Source organism: Ylistrum balloti, unplaced genomic scaffold (genome assembly GCF_031769215.1).
Source record: "Ylistrum balloti isolate Yb309-2 unplaced genomic scaffold, AGI_CSIRO_Ybal_v1 Utg371156, whole genome shotgun sequence".
Classification (NCBI taxonomy): domain Eukaryota; kingdom Metazoa; phylum Mollusca; class Bivalvia; order Pectinida; family Pectinidae; genus Ylistrum; species Ylistrum balloti.
In genome coordinates this window covers 152,390-175,466 of record NW_026782633.1, presented here as the reverse complement: position 1 = coordinate 175,466, position 23,077 = coordinate 152,390, and the positions used below count along the sequence as shown (strand labels likewise).

The window sequence follows — 23,077 nt, the reverse complement described above, 5'->3', positions numbered from 1 at the left end:
TGGTTGTGTGTGGTAATTCAAAACCGATACACCTTATGGTGGCGATGAAGCAATGATGATGCAATGATGTCTGGAAGAAGAAGAAAAAGAAGACAGCGACGACGTCGATGATAGTGTAACACTATCTATTACTGCGGTAACACATTGTATGTCGGCGTGTTTCTTGTTAAAATCTTGCAAAATTTAAGCAGATTTTGAAAACCACACACTTCAGTGAAGCCATGAATCGGCAGATCAAAATGTGCAGGTTATTGATCAGCTTGCGCTCGCGTTTAATCGCTGTCTATTTTATATCAAATAATTTTGTTAAAGCCTCGATCTAACAAAGATATTAGTTAATACAGTGTGTATATATACCACAAATCGATTAACTTAAGCAGAAGCAATATACATGTCTAACCAGGGACTTATACAGATATGTCTGCACCTTAATTCCAGATGGACAATTTACGTTACGTCAGTATATCCATTCCTTATGATCTAATTTACACTTAGGAAATCTTGATTTCAAATTAACGAGAATAATAACAAGACATGTGATTTAAGAAATAAAATAGTTCAGAAAACGTCAAATTTATATCATTTTGAGAACTAAGTAATAATACATGTATGAATATTTCAGTGTCGAATTCCGAACTAAGCAAATTAGAATAAGAGGTAGAAGTTAACAAAATCAAGTCTACAAAAAGATTCTTTTACGTCTAATGCATGGATATATCTAAAGGCAATACAGAAAATAACAAAGGTAAGAGGTCACATGAGGTCACAAAGTCACGAGTTCGTTGAGGACGCCTTTGATCTGACGGTGTCAGCTACGTGTATGTAGGTGTGACTTGTTACATTCCTGCTCATTAACATGGACGCTTGTATCGCCCTTCAGGACTCCGCCTTTACAAACTCAAGTGGGAGTCGTTTGTCACCATGATTTAGTTATTTTGTCATTCATTTTTACGCCTTATTTTTAACACAGCATTTGAACTTGTTTTTGTTATTTCAAAAAATGTTTCATCTGTCATAACCATAGAAAAATGGAATAGAAGTAATGAAATATATGAAAGACAGTTAAACAGTTAAACTGTGCTGTGTCATCCTTTAACTACACCTTCCACAATGAATCAAAACATTTGAAAAATACCCAGGTCTATAGTACATGTAAATAAGTATTTCTGAAAAAAACGAACTCAACACGAAAGCTACTGAACTACAATCTAAACTAAGGGTTCTGTGAGAAATGACTTTAGCTTCAGCTGCAAAGAAGCTTGCCGATACAGATATGTTTTGTATCGGAAAATGCCGTTTAATTAGTTCTTAGACATGAAACAATTTTTTAACTTGCATTTACTCTTCCCTGTCAAAGCGTTCAACTCCGAAAAAGAAACATCGGTAAAGAAGTAAATATACAGTGTTACTAATTATTTTTCATATTCATTGATTGATTAGATTTGCTTTGAAATCGAATACTTTCCGAGCAACCATGAATTATTTTATTCAATTACTCGATGTTATAGATAGGTTGTGTCCTTGAGTAAATGTATGCACTTATTTACCCTAATTGTTCATTGTTTCATGTGACTGGCCTTCCGTATTGCTTCAGAGAGGAAGCCACTTACTATATGTATTACAGGGAATCTCCGCCTCAAAATGACACTGGCTGTTCATTGGTCAATACACAAAAAATTATGATTCTGTGTATTTGTCTAGAAGATGAGCATGCATATTTTCATGGCAATTTTGAGATATAAAGAAAACTAACATGAAAAAACATGTTGTGCAACAGGTTACTCCGTCAATTTGTTTGTGTTATATTTGTTAAGAATGTACATTATGACTGACAGGCTCAAATAATGCTTGCCTGATTCTGAACGTTCTCCATTTACAAATGAAAGATAACAGAAAACATGCCTTTGTGTATACCATATTCACAATACAAATGAGGTTTTCGCTATAGTCTACAACACGACACTGTTTCCGGGGTGAAAATGTAGTTGTTCACATGCCAAATGCAATCTACAGCAGAAAAGACTGCTTAAAAAATAAAAAAAGATGTGCTATTTTCTGATGTTTTGTTAAAGATTTGGAATGTTCTTACATACCAACCGACTTTTGCCTTATTTACTTTTAGGGTAAACACAAACATTCCAGCTTTCTTTCACAAACGAGACAAAGGCACTGAGAGAGGTTCACATAAAGTGCATTTGTTCTTCTTTTTTATATATATTATCTTTTAATGTGTTAGGGTTATATTACCGAATATTGTTCAATATAAATGAAATCCTTAAACATTACGTCAGCATCGATTAAAACAAAACAAAAAAACTAAACTTTATACCACATTGTTAACATCAACGGACCAAATCACAATTACATACCACAGCCTCAACACGTACAGACAACATTACAGCTACATACCACAGCCTCAACACGTACAGACAAAATTACAGCTACATACCACAGCCTCAACACGTACAGACAAAATTACAGCTACATACCACAGCCTCAACACGTACAAACAAAATCACAACTACATACCACAGCATTAACACGTACAGACAAAATTACAGCTACATACCACAGCTCCAACACGTACAGACAAAATTACAGCTACATACCACAGCGTCAACACGTACAGACACAATTACAGCTACATACCACAGCGTCAACACGTACAGACAAAATTACAGCTATATACCATAGCCTTATCGAGTACAGATAAAATTACAGCTACATACCACAGCCTCAACACGTACAGACAAAATTAAAGCTACATACCACAGCTCCAACACGTACAGACACAATTACAGCTACATACCACAGCGTCAACACGTACAAACAAAATCACAACTACATACCACAGCATCAACACGTACAGACAAAATTACAGCTACATACCACAGCGTCAACACGTAGAGATGAAATTACAGCTACATACCACAGCGTCAACACGTACAGAAAAAATCACAACTATATGCCACAGCAAAAAAGACAAAATTACACACATACCACAGCGTATATGAAATTACAGCACACAACTATATGCCACAGCCTCAACACGTATAGACAAAGTTACAGCTACATACCACAGCTCCAACACGTACAGACAAAATTACAGCTACGTACCACAACCTCAATATGTATAGAAAAAATTACAGCTACATACCACAGCGTCAACACGTACAGACAAACTAACAGCTACATACCGCAGCTCCAACACGTACAGACAAAATTACAGCTACATACCACAGCCTCAACACGTACAGACAAAATTACAGCTACATACCACAGCCTCAACACGTACAGACAAAATTACAGCTACATACCACAGCCTCAACACGTACAGACAACATTATAGCTACATACCACAGTATCAACACGTACAGACAAAATTACAGCTACATACCACAGCCTCAACACGTACAGACAACATTACAGCTACATACCACAGCCTCAACACGTACAGACAACATTACAGCTACATACCACAGTATCAACACGTACAGACAACATTACAGCTACATACCACAGCCTCAACACGTACAGACAACATTACAACTACATACCACAGTCTCAACACGTACAAACAACATTACAGCTACATACCATGGCGTTAAGATTACAATTGTCAAGCATTGTGTCGACACTATCAGACCAAATCAGATACTTCAATCACAGTAGTATCTTCATCAATTAAGAATTAGTAGTGATTAAGTGAGGAAATGTAGAAATATATGATAACATTTTTCTGTTGATATGCTTAACAAGATAAATCATAATTGATCTATCTATGCATGTGCTTTGAAGGTCTCACATGTACAGCACGTGATGACTTTCCAATATTTTACTAATGTAACAGATGTAATGTTGATTGGTTCATTGAAATCTGTATAATCCCATATGACTGATATATTTATGTACACGATACTTCTTTCTATAGTTATTGTCTGGAAAAATGCAGGAATCATTACGCACGCACACACACACACACACACACACACACACACACACACACACACACACACACACACACACACACACACACACACACACACACACACACACACACACACACACACACATATATATATATATATATAGTAAGTACGATCGATGGTATGGTCCATGTGCAGCTATTTCCACGGGATACCATGGGTTACGTCCCTTTAGCGCTTATCGAGTCATAGGCATGAGAGTCCACAGGTAGAATGGGACCAGGCATGGATGAGTGATTTTTCCGACTTAGTAGGTACCATTTTACTCGGGAACCTCTTACAGCCATATTTATATAAGTTTGTGTGGTAGCCTACATAGAGGTTACACACAGCGGATCATAACAAACAAATGTTCGTTGGATGTGTATTACTAGAATACATATATGAACAAGGTGTCCCGATAATCTCTTCGGCCAATGGACGCCGAAGGCCCCTTATAACGGACAAGAAAAAAACCATCCCAAGTTGTTGTATGAAAGATGGTGATTAAAATATCAAAACTGTACCAACCTCGGTATGCTTTGCACTCTAGACACAGAGCGTATATTTGATCGCAACGGAAACAATTGCATATCACACTCCGAGGAAAGTAGTCTACTGGTATATCTCGGTCAAGTTACATATATAATGTGCTAGTATTTCAGCGTACGCACGGACCCTCGTTCTAGCACAAAATTAAAGTTTTTAACGTTCGGGAATAGAAAATCTTCCTGTTAGAAGTATCTACTTGAATGAATCATTCGCAAATGAAATTTAACATGTCCGGTGTCGATTTCAGTTTGCTTTGAAGAGACGCCTCACACGTGCATCATCTTGAAGCAGACACTTGTATCTGGAAATAAACTTTTGTCCAAGGGAAAAGTTTGACTACAAATAATACTTCTATCAAATAAATGAAATATAGAAAAAAAATCTCATTTAAAATTTAATATAATAATAAAAAAAAAAAAAACAAAAAACAAAAAACAAAAACAATTTTTTTTTCTGAAACATTTGCACTTGAAGTATTAAGTTGATGTTATTCTAGATGAAATTGTAAAAGGAAACAAAAAGAAAAAAAGATCTAGTAATGTCATGAAAAAATCTTTGTTATCATTTATCTCGATTCCAAATTACACAGAACGTATGTACAGAAAATAACTACAAACAAACAATATCGATTAAGTTTTCAAATGATACAATTAAGAATTAGAGCCTACGTTTTAAGTTTTAGAGACTACGTTTTAAGTTTTAAATAAACCGAAGTGTTTTCCCCGAGTTAATAAGTCTAAAACTACAAGATATATATTTTTTGTTAAAGATAGTACCGATCCATGTTTTTGTGTTAATCATCTCAAGAAATTTACACGTAACAAACTCAATCAAGGCGTGCCATGGCAAAAAAGTCTACTCCTCCCAAAGTGCTTGTTTCGATATATATCTACAAACGGCATTTCACGGGTTGGACGGTTTATAGATGAGCGCTGGCTCTAGATAGGCACCAATGCCAGGAAATGGTAAGGAGTACTTGGCGCAGCTCCTTGTAAATACCATTATTTAACAAATAGGCAGTTTAAAGGACATTCTTTCCGATTAGTCTAAGTAGTATGCACCAGATTTGCCCCTTTAGATTTCAATTAAAACCTCTGTATCGTGTGCAGCGGTTGGTGCAGAGGAAATACCTCAAAACCTTGACAAGATGTATTTTTTAAAAATAACATTCTGCTAAGGTGCAATTAGAAATCTCAATTTGCAATGTATTGTCCGTTTTCTATTCCTGTCAAATCCATAGTCAATTTTCTTATTTTATACCGCCTGGGGATTTATCATCAACGTGACGTTCCGTCCTTCGAGCGACGTCACGGATTTATTTATACAATATGACGTCATCAGCTCCAAGAGTACACTTGTGTATCCGTGAGAAGAAAAAAAGCTTTCTCTCTTTTTTCTTTGGTTTGAATAAAGAGATTCTGACCAAATGTTGCCCTTGCGTGAAAGGGGCTCTTATTTAGCCGATGTTCGGAGGTTCTGACTTTCTAAGGTATATCAGTGGGACCCAGTACGGAATTAAGGGGTAATTTTTTTCTGTTACCCTTGTTCTTGTGGTCGTGTTGATTATAGGAAAGAATCTAATGAAAGTTCAGTAAAACTACAAAGAAATGTGAAATATGAACCAAAGAAAAAAATTTTACACCGGAGACTACAGAGAAAAAAACAATCAGAATATGGCCAAGCATTTCTGAAGCGTAAGTGGCTTCTGCTTCAACGATGATACCCGCCATGTAAACTTTGGTCAATGCAAGTAATGTAACATTCCTATACAAGAACACCGTAAACAGCAACGGAACCAAAAGGTATACTAATGAGCTTCAACATGTCCAACTTCCTATCGTAAAAGGAAAATAAATATTTCGCAATGAAATCTATACGACAACCGTAAAACTTTATTAACCTTCATCTCTCGTTACTCTGTGTTGTGAGTTAGTCTACCAGTCTGCGAAAATCATTATATTGAGAACAACCCATTGCATATCGAATCAAATATGATATGTTAACACTATTGGTGGGAGATGCAGGTATGTTGCTGTCCAGAAATGGAATATCTGCAGCAGGGAAATGGAAATTTTCACGTTGATCATACAGCTTGGCTGCCACTGTTGATCCAAGATTGGAAATTCTGTGTAATATACACAAGTATACGTAATATGCATATTTGTTCATAATTGCCGAAAGAACAGAGTATCTATGCAGGCCAAACGAACCTCTCTTATGATCATGAATGTGTTAACATATTACTGTCGAATTGTATCCATGCTGTCAAACTGACAATACAGACCACGTCCCCAATATAATTCAGATTCGGATCGCCCGATTCAACAGCAGGTACTCAATATACATGAAATATTATACTGTAGGTTTTATAAACAAGTTTTCAAACAAAATTGAAGATACAGACCCTTTCTATTATATATTGACATGATTATAATGTTACGCATGCGTTATCAGAGCAGCTGGTAAAATTGAAATAAATCTGAATAAATTAACTATTTAATCTTGTCTCTCAAGCGTACACGATATATTTTTCCGTCGTAGTTATGCAGTTGAAAATCACTTACATGAGACATAAACCTGCCTTGTCAGTTTCACAAGTAAATTTCATTTAAGTCAATACAAATTGTTCTTTACCACCTTAAGCCTGTTTAAATTCCGCTACTAAATTTAAGAATGTGAAACCGTGGCCACCGAAAAAGCATTTTGATGTAAAAAATAAATTTCGTTGCACTGTTTTTTTTTAATTTGAAGATTACTGTGGTATGGATTTTTATATAGAAATGCTCCATCGTACACAATCAGGGAAAGATATTATCAGTGTCAGATGAGAAAATATCACATCATGTTGTCTGCTTTCCTCCTCGGTGTGAGAATGATTTTCATTCATAACAAACGTTTCTTTCAATAGAGTACATACATGTTAAAGTTTACAATGAAAATTGATTACAGGTGTTTATTTCACTTATAAAGCTTAGCTATATTTGTTTGAAAGTCTCATATTTCTGTTCAAGTGGAAAAGGCGTCACATTTGTCTAAATGGATAAAAAATAAACATCTTAGATAATTTGCATTCTTACACAGAGCTGTCTTGAAGATGTGGACATTTCGAAAATCTGTTTACAATTACCCATTGATTCAGGCACGATTCACTCAATCTAATCGCAAAATTAAGGTGGTTTTATTCTCAGTTTTAAAGATTATAAGTATGTGAACTGTTTATAACCGCTTTGAGGTTTTTCCTTTGTCAAGCAAAATGACTGTCAAATGACTGTTCTTTTGTCTTCAACGAGGTGGAAAAGAGCATGTTTAAAATCTTGACACTTGTACTATGTGCAGTAAAAGATAGGGGCGCGTTTTAAATGGATTTGCATCTATGCGAGACGATATAGACATGGTAGTAGATGTCTGCTTATATATATGCTCACATATATGTTTAGTTCATAACAAATTATATGTATATAGCAGTCGGTCAGGGATATATATATATGTTAGCTATAACATATAGTTGATGGAGTTTTAATCCTTTACGCAGAAAATCACAGTCTATTTCACTTTACAAGCAGCTCGGTGACTTTTAAGAGTATTGCTATACACATGTGATTTCAGCGGTGCATTGGTGAAATGCGACGAGTGTGTGTTCATTTCTATTCGCGCGCTGCTAATAGACCACGCGGTATTAGAGACCGCTCTCAACATCTAAGTTTACTGTGTAACATATATGTGTGACCACACATTATACAAAATGTTTTTCATGTTTTACCTGGGATCATCTGCCGAGGGTATTTAAATTGGAAGCATTACAGGTTTGACTTGACTTTGTAAACAATTTCTCTTTAAACTTTTCATTTGTACGGGAAAACCTGCACTACTAAGTGTGCGATGTGAAAGAGAAAGTCAGATGTTTGGCTTTTAGTATAGAATAACAGTCTACAACACCTGTGAACAGAAACATATTACTACCTGTAAACATTTCAGCTCCTGACTGGGATTAGTGTTTTAAGTGATTCAAGAAAAATCTATTCCTTTAATATTTTTTTCGATAATAGCTTTGCCCTGTTTGGAAATTTCCCGTGGAGATGATACTAAAGGATTAAACAGTGTGCATTTTCATCGACACAAGAAATATTCCGGACTACAGATGAAGTTGATTTCACAGTGAGTATGTCATCTTTGCAATGTACTGAAGTAATATTGAAAAGTTTGACAAATTTAAGATATTTGGATCTGGAATATTCGTGAAAACAAATACAGTTATCACGTACATTTATGATTTCAAATATGTATCAAACATGTTCATTTTCATCGGCTCAGCATGTTGGGAGCATTTTGATTGTCTGGATCCGTCGATATGGCTGTCCTTGTAATGGTATTTAAAATGTCGATTTGTATGGTTGTCTCTTGAAAATGTGCATTTTACAGTATATTCTTCTGTTTTGTGGACAGTTGGAAAAGATAAGGATACCTAACCGATTGTATCTGTTTGAAAATTATAGTTTACTAGGTAGCTGAACACTGACTATCGTAGCACGCTTCAGAATTCTATTAGGTCGTCTGTCTTTGAACTGTCGTAAAACGTTGAAAGATGACTGTAAGAATGACAGACTGTAGTTTTGCCAGATTGGAAAATTGGGAACGAAAACGCATGTCGAAGTTTCCATATTATGCATATTTATTTTCGTCTGATAATCAATTCTGTCCAACCGTCACACACTATAACCAATTTTGCCTAATTACGTATCAGAAACTAAAGCTAATTTTGTATCAGAAACTAGAAGTAATTACATTTCAGAAACTGAAACTGATTACATATCAGAAGTTAAAATTATTTACATATCAGAAACTGAAACTGATTACATATCAGAAACTAAAATTATTTACATATCAGAAACTGAAACTGATTACATATCAGAAACTAAAATTATTTACATATCAGAAACTAAAGAAAATTACTTATCAGAAACTAAAACGAGTTGCACATCAGAAACAAAAACTAATTACATATCAGAAAATATTACAAAGCATTTGCTATTAACGAGTAAAAGTGCTACCCAACTCCCCCTAATCAATAAAGAATAGGATGGTATCTTATCTTTTCATAAAGACTGCTAACGATCTAACTTAGAAAAAACGTGCCCTGGAAGATGGTCTGTTAAACGTTCCTGCCAAAAAGTTAATGGTCTTTGAAATGAGCATCTATTTCACTGCAGCACAAAAGTCTGATAAAAAAGTGTCCTCTTCACGTTATGTTGTATCTCAGTAATTACCAATTGACATAAAAACTCTAAATTAACATTATGAAGCATAGATAACGTTCACACAATTACCATGAAAAAATATATAATTCTAGGTCTGAACAAAATATTTCGTTTTGATGTCTATGGACATGTATAGATCTAGTATTGGACTAACTTGTGTCAATAAACATGTATGTTCAGTATAGTATTGGGATAGATTCAGTATTGTGGTGGGTTTAGTATTGTGATGGGTTTAGTATTGTGGTGGGTAAAGTATTGTGGTGGGTAAAGTATTGTAATGGGTAAAGTATTGTGGTGGGTAAAGTATTTCGATGGGTTTAGTATTGTGGTGGGTAAAGTATTTTGATGGGTTCAGTATTGTGGTGGGTAAAGTATTTTGGTGGGTAAAGTATTTTGATGGGTTCAGTATTGTGGTGGGTAAAGTATTTTGATGGGTTCAGTATTGTAATGGGTTTAGTATTGTGGTGGGTAAAGTATTTTGATGGGTTTAGTATTGTAATGGGTTTAGTATTGTGGTGGGTTTAGTATTTTGATGGGTTCAGTATTGTGGTGGGTAAAGTATTTTGGTGGGTTTAGTATTGTAATGGGTTTAGTATTGTGGTGGGTTTAGTATTGTGGTGGGTTTAGTATTGTGGTGGGTAAAGTATTGTGGTGGGTTTAGTATTGTGGTGGGTTTAGTATTGTGGTGGGTAAAGTATTTTGATGGGTTCAGTATTGTAATGGGTTTAGTATTGTGGTGGGTTTAGTATTTTGATGGGTTCAGTATTTTGATGGGTTCAGTATTGTGGTGGGTAAAGTATTTCGATGGGTTTAGTATTGTAATGGGTTCAGTATTGTGATGTGTTTAGTATTGTAATGGATTCAGTATTGTGGTGGGTTAAGTATTTTGATGGGTTTAGTATTGTGGTGGGTTTAGTATTGTAATGGTTTAGTATTGTAATGGGTTTAGTATTGTGGTGGGTTTAGTATTGTAATGGGTTTAGTATTGTAATGGGTTCAGTATTGTGATGTGTTTGGTATTGTGATGGGTTCAGTATTGTAATGGGTTTAGTATTGTGGTGGGTTTAGTATTTTGATGGGTTCAGTATTGTGGTGGGTTAAGTATTTTGATGGGTTTAGTATTTTGATGGGTTTAGTATTGTGGTGGGTTTAGTATTTTGATGGGTTCAGTATTGTGGTGGGTTTAGTATTTTGATGGGTTTAGTATTGTAATGGGTTTAGTATTGTAATGGGTTTAGTATTGTGGTGGGTTTAGTATTTTGATGAGTTCTGTATTGTGATGGGTTCAGTATTGTGATGGAGGGTTTAGTATTGTAATAGGTTTAGTATTGTGATGGGTTCAGTATTGTAATGGGTTTAGTATTGTGATGGGTTTAGTATTGTAATGGGTTTAGTATTGTGGTGGGTTTAGTATTTTGATGGGTTCAGTATTGTGGTGGGTAAAGTATTTTGATGGGTTTAGTATTGTAATGGGTTTAGTATTGTGGTGGGTTTAGTATTTTGATGGGTTCAGTATTGTGGTGGGTTAAGTATTTTGATGGGTTTAGTATTTTGATGGGTTTAGTATTGTGGTGGGTTTAGTATTTTGATGGGTTCAGTATTGTGGTGGGTTAAGTATTTTGATTGGTTTAGTATTGTAATGGGTTTAGTATTGTGGTGGGTTTAGTATTTTGATGGGTTTAGTATTGTAATGGGTTTAGTATTGTGGTGGGTTTAGTATTTTGATGGGTTCAGTATTGTGATGGGTTTGGTATTGTAATGGGTTAAGTATTGTGATTGGTTCAGAATTGTAATGGGTTTAATATTGTGGTGGGTTTAGTATTTTGATGGGTTTAGTATTGTAATGGGTTTAGTATTGTGGTGGGTTTAGTATTTTGATGGGTTCAGTATTGTGGTGGGTTAAGTATTTTGATGGGTTTAGTATTGTAATGGGTTTAGTATTGTGGTGGGTTTAGTATTGTGGTGGGTAAAGTATTGTGGTGGGTTTAGTATTGTGGTGGGTTTAGTATTGTGGTGGGTTTAGTATTTTGATGGGTTCAGTATTGTGGTGGGTTAAGTATTTTGATGGGTTTAGTATTGTAATGGGTTTAGTATTGTGGTGGGTTTAGTATTTTGATGGGTTTAGTATTGTAATGGGTTTAGTATTGTGGTGGGTTTAGTATTTTGATGGGTTCAGTATTGTGATGGGTTTGGTATTGTAATGGGTTAAGTATTGTGATTGGTTTAGTATTGTAATGGGTTTAGTATTGTGGTGGGTTTAGTATTGTAATGGGTTCAGTATTGTGATGTGTTTGGTATTGTGATGGGTTAAGTATTGTAATGGGTTTAGTATTGTGATGGGTTCAGCATTGTAATGGGTTTAATATTGTTATGGGTTCAGAATTGTGATTTGTTTGGTATTGTGTTGGGTAAAGTATTGTGGTGGGTTTAGTATTGTGGTGGGTTTACTGTTGTAATGGGTTAAGTATTGTAATGTGTTTAGTATTGTAATGGATTCAGTATTGTAATGGGTTCAGTATTGTAATGGGTTTAATATTGTGGTGGGTTTAGTATTGTAATGGGTTCAGTATTGTAATGGGTTTAGTATTGTAATGGGTTTAGTATTGTGGTGGGTTAGCATTGTGATGGGTTTACTGTTGTAATGGGTTAAGTATTGTAATGGGTTTAGTATTGTGATGGGTTTAGTATTGTAATGGGTTTAATATTGTGGCGGGTTTAGTATTGTAATAGGTTTAGTCTTGTAGTGGGTTTAGTATTGTGATAGGTTTAGTATTGTGGTGGGTTTAGTATTGTGATGACTTCAGTATTGCAGTGAGTAGTTAGTATTGCTATGCATTAAGTATTTAATTATATTAGTATTGTAATGGGTTGAGACAAACCTTACCTCATTTGTTACATGAAATAAAGAACCGAGGTTCGAGGTTCGACGCTCTCAACCCGTGGCGGTTTTGTGTTTCTCAGGAAGTTGATTCTCAGGTATCTGTGTTTATGTGGTTGTGTTCTTGGCAACTTTACGCTAATTGCTAATGATATCATGCGGCTGGCCTCCAGTATGTTGTTCAGTGAGGTAGTCACACAAATCGACTCCTTATCAAAATGGTTTAGCTGATCACGAAACGACAATCATAGCAAAAACATTCATAAGTAACTATCAATTATGCTATTTTTGATACTCAGACAAAAATATCAGTTTGAAATAACAAAGTGATTATAGAGAGTGCAGTGTATGTAGAACACATGACACATAATGCACCTCTAGTGACTAGGTTAAGCTCTTGAACTATATAGAGGACCTACAAGTGTGATAACCTAACATTGTTTGTTACACATTTAGAAACAAGATACAGTCCAATAGTGTTATTGCATCATACAACTGTTTGATCCTTTTAGAAATCGTCTATAAATCACATGTAATATTTGAAGCTCCTTCACCTGAGAACGGAGTGCATGTTCGTTTCTGGTCATTTTTGAATGTATCAACTTATCATGATATTTGATAGTCCGCCAAAGTGAAATACATGAAAAAACATTTACGATCGCCCGCATCCCGTTCATCCTCAAAACGTCATACTTATGGGTCACATAAAGAAGATGTCCACAGGCGGCATGGTCACTTATACTGAAATGTTGAAACCTAGACATACTGTCAATAAGCAAACCATTAAATCATAACTGTTATTCAGGTAGTCGAATAGGTGGGTACTTAATGTCTCCCAGCTTGGCTACAGCTCAACCTAACGCCGAGAGCGAACTGCTGCCAGAACAAAGCAAAAAGTGCAGGAAATGTGAAGATTACAGATGTTGTACTCAGTGTCATAGATTTGTTCTGATTGTTTCAGTATCTTTATGTTGATGTACAAGATGGAACAAAAACAATATTTACTAAGAAGTTATTTAAAGTGGCTTACCTTACATCTTTGCGAGAAATTGAATTAGTTCCAGCTCGAACATGATAACAAATAACGACCTGTCAATGAAGACAAATGTTGTTTAACAATACACAAAGCCATGCGAGACACTCATAGAAGCTTGGCTGTTGCAAGAACGTTAAATGCCGTAAAAATAGGAATAAAAAAGCACAAACAACCATGTTACAAGGTTAGATCATTTGACTGTGTAGATTCTAAAGAAGATATCTGTGCGAATGAATTAGAATTAACAAGTAGGCTTATTAAAAATTCGATGGTGTATACATGATGCAATAGGCATGCTTTTATTACCAGATGTACTTGTATATCGTATATATGTATCTGGTTGGAGCTTAATGAGGTATCGTGTCCGTTTTAATGTATAACATTTCGAGTCGTGTATGCAGAACGTCTATCTATTTGTATTAACGTTAAGATGAGGGCACATATGTACTGGTTAGATGCTGTCATAACGTAGCATGTAGGGATTCGTTCGTTTGCTGGGATTTTCGAGTAGTTGGTCTCTACCTCGCTAAACACTATGCCCTCAAATCCTGTCCAATGACATACATAACCACGGCAGTCCGGGACACTTTGATTATAAGCTTCATGGGAAAATCACATTGTCTCTGGTTGGGAGAACCGTACACCTAGAATATCTACAGTATTTTTTTAAATGCAGGTTGATGAAAATTCTGAGGAAAAAATTATTGTATACAGTTCGATGTAATGAACAACCAATATATTGGCTTTTAGCAAGTAAGTTGATTTGATACGTTGTAACTACTACCCCGTTGGTTACTTTGAGACCACGACCTTACTTTAAGTGGTTGATATTTCTATTGAGATTTCGTTATCGAAGAAGATAGCTTATTCTTCCGGAACACATTGTCTTAGATTCTGCTAGCATTTCACATTTCGTCGTGACTAGGACTTTCTTGTTTCCACCACAAAGTCGACGTTAGGCGTGAATATCGATCTTAAGAAGGAGGGGAAGAGAGGAACTATTATGTCTTTTAGCATACAATACAAATATACGTACAGAATGTGTACGAGTAAGATGTTTCTGTGAAATGAAGTACAAAATCAGAAATTGGCATGCGGTTGCTTTTTAGTCTCAATTAATTATCATTTCCATAAATACTATTTTAGAAATACAAGAAAGCGTCTATTTCCTTTTAGGAATCCCTATTGAACCTCGTTTTTGCAATTGTGTGGTCGTGTTTGTTTTGTAAATTAGGAAGACTGATGTTTGTTTCTGACGAATGTTTGATGAGATACACGCCACACCATCTTCCTCTTTAATATTGTGTTATGACTATGCATCAGTATCTATCATTAAATGATTACATTTGTTCGCACTTTGTACGACATTGACCTCAATTCGGTGCTAAATGAACATTCTTGATGAAGAACAAATGGTGTGAAATTATGTTAAGCACAGAGCGCACGTGTTACTATCTAGCAGTATAACAATTAGGACAGCCCACTATAAAAAAAGGTATGATGCTCCTTTCTTCATACGCAGTACGCTGCAGAGCCCTGTTCTCCTCGGTGATTTTAGCTCTCCCCTTTGGGTACCGTGTAAAGATGAAAAGACAGACAGGAGAATACTGTTTAACTCAGGTGCATTCTATCGTAAACAGTAAGACCTAGTAAGATGTGGTCGTATGTACATGATGAAACCAATGAGTCACTGCGACGTTCTTTTTTTTAAACAAGCAATAAGTAGATAGTGAAGATAACAAGACTTAAAATAAAATTTAATTAATGTGTTAATGGAGACCTTGTAGTAGTCGATTTATTAGTAAATTCTGTAGACATTTACCGTATAATAATCGAGAAAACATATTCTATATATTCAAAACCCAAAGGGTTTAAGTTACTATAGAGTGATAAGAGCGCAGAATTTATTTTACAAAGGAGCTAAGCTAACCTACATATATGTATTGTTTTGTTCTCTTTGTTATCTTTTACTAATAGGTGATAGTCGCATAACGCCACCTTCTTCGCGAAGGGAACTATTTCGGACTACCAATTAGTGTTACATCATATACGTCATTTTCCCAGACGTATATCTCCCAGTTTTATAAAACGTAAATTAAGATATGCTACAGGAGAGATACCTTCGGTAGGAAGCACCAGAATCAAATTCATTGGAAGAACCGCAGAACACAGAGCAGCTAAGTTTCCTTTTACCTGTATAAACATCCACTTACGCCAGTTTCTTATATCACATACCCCCGAGTATTATATATCATTTACGTACGAATGTTTCTTGTTAATGTAAAACAATCCTTGTTACCGTGTTGTTATTTTTTGTTTACGTAAAAGTACTCCTGGTTTAAATATGGTTATTCCACATTTACAAAGTGGTGTTCCTGGTTTAGATACGGTTATTTTATGTTGACAAAGGGTATGGTTTGTTAGAATAGAATACTATCTCGTTTACATATTGATATATGTTGTATATATCTGTCTATTCGTTTTCGGAAGGTTATTCCTCGTTTACATTTTTGTATTCCTCGCTTGAAATGTCTTTCCTCGTTTTAGATAAGGGTATTTCTTGTTTTCGTCGTTGTTCACTCCTGATTTGCTCGTCCAATCACAGTTATTACTTGCTTACATCAGAGTATTTCTTAAGTATGAGTATAACTCTTTAATAAAAAGTAAATTGAAATTTTATCACATTACAAAATCCCAGTCAGGTATGCGTTTTCGTTTTCACAATGTTGAATACACAGGGTTTACACCTTGGTACTTTCAGTGTTACTAAAATGTTTGACATTAGGATGGTGCAAGTGAATGTTTCAAGATGCGGTAATATATATACATAACATGGTTAATATCTTCTTTTGTGTAAGTGATAATTAGTATTCGTCTCAGTTCTATGCTAGACTTTAAAGATGTATCAAGTTACACCATAGCGAGTTTTTTTAATGAATCCCTTCCGTCTATAAATTGCTACTTACCTTTGCAAAAAGTAATTACGTTTTTAAGCATAACATCAATGTTGCAAGGTTAGCGCTTTCAGATGACGACCATAATATCCATGTACGGTGTCATTGATAATGCTTTTATCAAATCATTCTGGTACAGGGCTAATTTCGTAAATATCCACATCAGAGTGTCTGCAACGGTTCATATATTAGAGAGCTTAAGTGTTAGCAGTTCAACAGAAACTCCATTACTAAAGACAAAATAATTACCTCAAAATATGTAGTTTTTATTTCCTGTTCCTATTCTTTCACAAATAATCAATATACTTGTCGTTATTTCTACATTTCTATACAGATTGTATCTGTATTCATTGTTGTCTTGTTGGTTTAAATTGTTTTGCGTGTTTAAGATAAACACTTCTTTTTGAAACAATAAATCTTTTACTTCGAAGTGGCGAATCTTCAAGCCTATAAAATATAACTTTGAAATAAGATTCAATACCTGTTTGATCAACTCGTGACTATATTTGAATATACTTGGTTTAGTCCCAGAGGTTTTAAGTAACCTACATACCGCATTTTAATTAAATAGAAAGTTGCACGGTTCAGGATATACACATATACTTGGCATATAAATATTGCGAAATATAGGGAATCATGGGGCTGGAACACCTTTCTGTCTAGGTTTTGACTTTTGTTGTCGATTCTCTCTTGATTTCCTTCATCAGCCTACAAGGCTTAGAAATTTAGGGCATTATTTTTACTGACGAGTCTTTTAATGACAAGACAACTTATGCAGTTTCTAACCCATGTATTAAGAGGTGCTGTTCACATGTGTACCTTTTATACAATCTTCAAGATTGTATTTTCATGATTAAAGCATTGACATTATCTGCAGACCAAATTAAGCGACTCTCTTTTGTCATCGTTCTTAAACAAGGAGACGTTTTATAATGAGAGACTGATGATTGCATTGATTAATACACCTAGATGTTTAATGATGTGTTGATGTGATATTAATATCATTCTCAATACAGATATACACATGAAATTTACGTCCTTTTGAAATTATCTAATATATGAAAATTTACAAATGTATTAAATTACGGGGGCTAATGCAGCTTCCTTCCAAAATTCTTTTGTTCAATTTCGTTTTTTTTCTCTGGTGTCTCGAATGACTCAGAAGTCCTTAGAATCACTGATGAACCCTTGAGCACATATGTATTCTCAGCTGTATATATGATTGCATTAAAACATCACTTCGTATTTTCGATTAAGAAATAGAATTAGGATAGACTAGCAAAGCTAAACAATATCTTTAAATTTCGAAATTATTATCAACCAAATAAAAATATATTTATATATAAACAAATCGGTATTGGCATGAAGTATGGATACGTCACAACAGATCAGAACAGATGGCAAAGGCAACAGACACAATCATTATGTGGCCTAGAACAGGCTAAATTTCCGCTTTGACCTTTACAATTCATTTGGAATTTGACTGTCCAATCCTAATATGCATCAGTCGTTGATGCGATATGCTATCATATGAAAAACGATTGAATGATATCCATTACTTTCCTGATGAAAATTAACTATCGGTATCTTCAAATTAGCCTTCCACTGGACATGATGGAACGGAATGTATCCATTATACATCATCAAATTTCAACCTCCCATCATGATAATACGCAGGTGCTTCATTTTCCTATTTTCATCAAAGCTAACTTCGCAGGTTATCTTCGCCGTGGCGTTACGTAAGAACCACAACAGAGCATTTGCCTTAGATACAATCACCCTATTAAATGGGCCGTGCATAATTCCAAAAATCTTAAGATAATTATTTTTTCCCAATATGCAAATCATCATCAAAGGTATCTGATAGCAATATCAACATTATTTCAGTCTACATAAATATAAAACATTGCCATGTTCAGAGCGTACAACACATTGACCGATTTATCTATGCTATAAAAGTAAGCCTCATTTAGCATGGGATATTCATCACTGTTTAATTGACTGTAAAGGTAAACAGAAAAAATAGCATACATATTGCAAGCAATTGCAAAAAAAAAAATGCAAATTGTCGGAGACATCTTAGTGATATATTTACATGTTGAACATTCATCTTGCTTCATTATGCACAGCATGTAATCAACACGTGCTCAGCAGGATTATCTTCAGTACGTATCTCAATTAGTACACGATATTATCTCGTCGTATCAACCTGTAAGAAGGTTTAAAAAATACTTAAGATGTTAGTCTCGCCCTTGACGAATTCTTAAATATGACCCCATGTTCACAGTCTGGTAATTAGCAAACGTTCATTAGCGGTAAACAAACACAGCAGGTTTGATGATGGTATCACGTATCTTATCGTCGAGTATTTCTGGCGAAAAAATGTACAAACAACAATAAATCAACAAGTATGATCGTGACCTCTTCATTGACCTTGACTAGGTAGGCGTTGTACTTTAAAAAGTAATTTTGTGGCAGATTAAGTGAGAGAGCACGAGTGATTAGACGTCTGGTGCTGTATAACACGTGCTTGCCGCGGTTTGAGGGAGAATGTTCGGAAGGCAGGCAGACACTTTCTGAAGTCTGGTATTAGAGTCGAGGTTATCAAATTTACATCATACACAATATAATATTACATTATTTTTGCTGCCAACGATGAAGAAGTGAAAAAAGATAATGGGACAAATTGCTAATAACGTATAAAATAATAAACGTGGTTTAACCTAAGCACTATTAATTTATGACACTGTGGCTGTTATATACAAGTAGGGTAGTATTCGGAGTTTGATGAGTATAAAGATATCGTAATTCAAGCATTTAATCAGTTATTGCCTCTTGTTGAAATCGCCATAACGACAGTGAATAAGGTAATCAGTCTCACAAACCACTGCCATTTGCTGTACGATTGACTGGTGTAGTAAACACTAGTAATATCTTTATCTTTCATTTTGCTTATGTAAGGGAAAAAGATTTGGATATACATTACTAATAAAAAATAAGTTAAGAATAATTTCCGTGGCAAGATTTTGTCATCTTATCTCTTAAGCCTGAAATAGGACTACTTCCTACAAACATACATTCATTGCACGACTGCACATGCTAGGCTAGCACATTTTACAGAAGGATGTAAAATTGACATTCATTATCTATCGTTATAAACATTAATATGAGTTCATTTTACATAATCATACACATTAGTTTCTCAACTTTGTCACTATCTTCCATGCATGTATTTGCCGTCAAAACCGAGTACACTATTATATTTCAATCGAATGAATATTACAACATCGCCCTCAATGATTTATGCTATCCTTTAAAATATATCAAAATCACTGTATGCTATCACAAAACATGAAATATATATAAATAGATAAATATATAATGTTTTTATATAATCACTTCAAAAAATTATGATTAATATCATTTGTGTAAAATATATGGGGGTAGTTTGCTTAATTTGAATAGATGTCCCTCTGCAGTCACCGTGACCTTAGACAGCCTAACGTGATCCATCGCAACAGACAGGATATCAAGTATAGGAAGGCTTCATTAGGTGTTGTAGATTTTGTTACTTCGTTACTCTCTACACTGTGAATGATACCTGGTTACATTGATTGGTTGTTGCTTTTTGAGTTGGAATAAATTGTCGAAGGTTTGGGAGTGGTTACAACTCGTATTGTGTTATTCTCTTAGCTATCCCATACAACCAAGAGCAGATGACAAAATCATGAGCAGTTTTTATTTCTAAAGATATATACAAATTACATAGAAATATTCACATGGCTTAAAATACAATTATAACAACACATACTGTGACTTTCACCAGTGATAATTAAGGCATAGTTGACGATAAGACGACTGAATGCTCTTTGTTTTACACTTGTGCTGTTCAGTAACATGATCGTAACATATGATCGGGGAGTTGCTCTAGTACCAAGATAAAGCATAATTTATCTGCTCTTTTGCATTCTTTAATGATATGACCATGTGAGGTACCATGCTACTACAAGCAGGTTAGTCTGACTGTTGTCTGTTTGTTAGAAAATATTTGATCACTGAGATGCACGCTAAGGGTGTCCAGCATCTTATTAATGGAACTCGTGGTAAACATGTCCTTTTCATTATCTATGAAAAAGTCAAGTATTCCCTAAACGTGGCATTGCTTGTAGTGCATGGTCGTGTTGACCACTGGATACTGGTCATAGCATACTTGATAGTCAACACAAGAATGTTATATTGAGTATGACAGTATGTAGAAAACTGTAAATCTAATGTAACGATAAAGGTGTTCAAAGTTGCAGGTCAGATCATCGTGACATTGCATTACTACTGTTTAGAAAAAGTTATCTGTACGAATATTGTATAGAACAACAGGCCATCAATGGTTCTCAGTCTGTGGCAGCGGTTCCCGGATAACGTTTTAACGTGGTCTGCTGGGTATTTTGGTAAATTGTATAAAAAACGATACCTTTATTGTACTCAGATAATCAAATTAAAATTCATCATTATTTGGTATTTCTTTAATTTTTAAATACCAAAATATGCCTGCTGTGATCCACCAATCATGACTGTTGCAAGGAAACTTTTCAAATACGCTACCCGATATCATAATCTGAGATCTGAAATAATAAAAAATACAAGTTGACGTTAAGAGAGGTGCATCTAACATAATGATAATAAATAATATATGTTGCATCAGCGGTGAAACATAATTGCGAGTAGCTGTTGGATAGTTCGCAATTCAACAAACTAGAATCACTTTACTTTAACTTCTTTTCGAGTTTGTGTATCACACTTCCGACGATTTATGAAGCGACTATTTCTATCGTTGAGTACAAATGACACCCTTTTTAACCATTGACTTCCCAATAGTCTGCGTTCTTAGTTTTTGGCAATAATGACTTTCAATATAATTTTGAACAAATGTATAAATTTCCGACATGGCCTTTTAGGTATGAAGATATCAAACATGTACACTTTAAAGAGAAGAAAAACATTTTAGAACGGAGGATAACATTTTTTAGAATTATTTGATAGATCTGCACAATCTTATATTTGTTTGGAAGTTAGGCTACAGCAACAACTACAGACTTAAAGTTAAAACTCCACATGAAACTTCAAGAACGACCATCTATCAAAATGTTAATTGGGATGCCTAAACGTCAAGTTATGCGTGGAGAAGACGGAATGTAACCCAAACTGGACTCTAGTGTACCAACAAGTACAACGTAGATAATTGCCTGACGAAAGCAGCTGCCAATTAATAGTCATACTCCTACGTCTCTGCTGCTCGGGTTTGATACAGATACAGTACCAGTAATATTATATCGGTGAATTACATTGCCAGGTAATTGGTCTGTAAGAAACAGTACCAACTCGGTGAGCATTTTTTTTCTATCCCGATTTTCCAAGAGCAAGATAACTTAGACTGCGTACTCAATAACGGAGTGGCAGGGAATGGTATTTAGAGAATTGGTACAGCGTGTTTTCTTGAAGTGTTTTGAAGTGCGACTCTTCAACAGTAACTATTTATTGTATTTACAAAGTATGACTCTGCTACAAAAACAGCCTCAGATATAAATTAAGATTGCTATGTTTCTTGCATTTTTGTACAAGGATCATGGCTTCAGTGGCCGATAGGTTTAAGGGGTAAATAACCAGCAGGTGTATTCGCGTTCTTGCGCCTTTGCAACATCCTTGATCTGTAGGCTTAATCGTGTATGCAGTATTTCCCATCTCATGCACCTATGTTAAAAAGCAATATTCAAAATGCCGCGAGATTTCGGGGCAAATGGCATAATGCATCAGCTGAATGCCATGTATGTGTCTGAAAAAAGCAAAATAAAGTCTTACAGCTGAAACAAAGAGTCTCAAGAAAAGAACCAATTCCAAACTGATATTTGATTGAATGAATTGGTCATTTCGTTGATATTTCTGATACTTCGTTAGCCAAGGCTTTCGACTTAAAATCCCCTTAAATCTAAACGTTCCCTGCTTAACACAGAGGAAGTAGAAATGATAAAGTTGAACCATTGCACAGCAACAATTAGTGGATTGATATTTCCCGTCATGCTAGCTTGTTTAAAGAGTTACCACAATAACACGTCTACAATTGTCTTCATTTCTAAAGAGTTCCTTATCTCCATAACTATCATTGAAAGCTGTAATAAAACGTCACTTTCTAACTGAAATACATATCTTACTGTGTATTTGAAACAGCAACTTATATTGACCTAGTCATGTTTATCATCATTATCATCATAATTAGGAGTTTTCAGATAAAGGCAAACTTATTTTTTTACTTTATTTTCCTTTGTTATTGATGCGGTTATCACTTGGAGAACATGACATTTCTATGTATCAATCAAAATTACACAACGAGTTACTTACTTTCAGCATAGGACGATCGACCTTCAAGACACCCTCTGAATACATTT

General features: G+C 35.0%; 1 protein-coding gene across 1 annotated transcript in view; it reads left to right on the top strand.

The window, feature by feature from the left end:
• The first annotated feature begins 8,184 nt into the window (after positions 1–8,184).
• Positions 8,185–23,077, top strand: part of LOC132561153 (thrombospondin type-1 domain-containing protein 4-like) — a 59,901-nt gene continuing 45,008 nt past the window's right edge. The window contains exon 1 of the mRNA XM_060225880.1: positions 8,185–8,672. Within this exon, the coding sequence (XP_060081863.1) occupies positions 8,656–8,672 (17 nt within the window). The 5' untranslated portion in view covers positions 8,185–8,655. The remainder of the gene's footprint in view (positions 8,673–23,077) is intronic.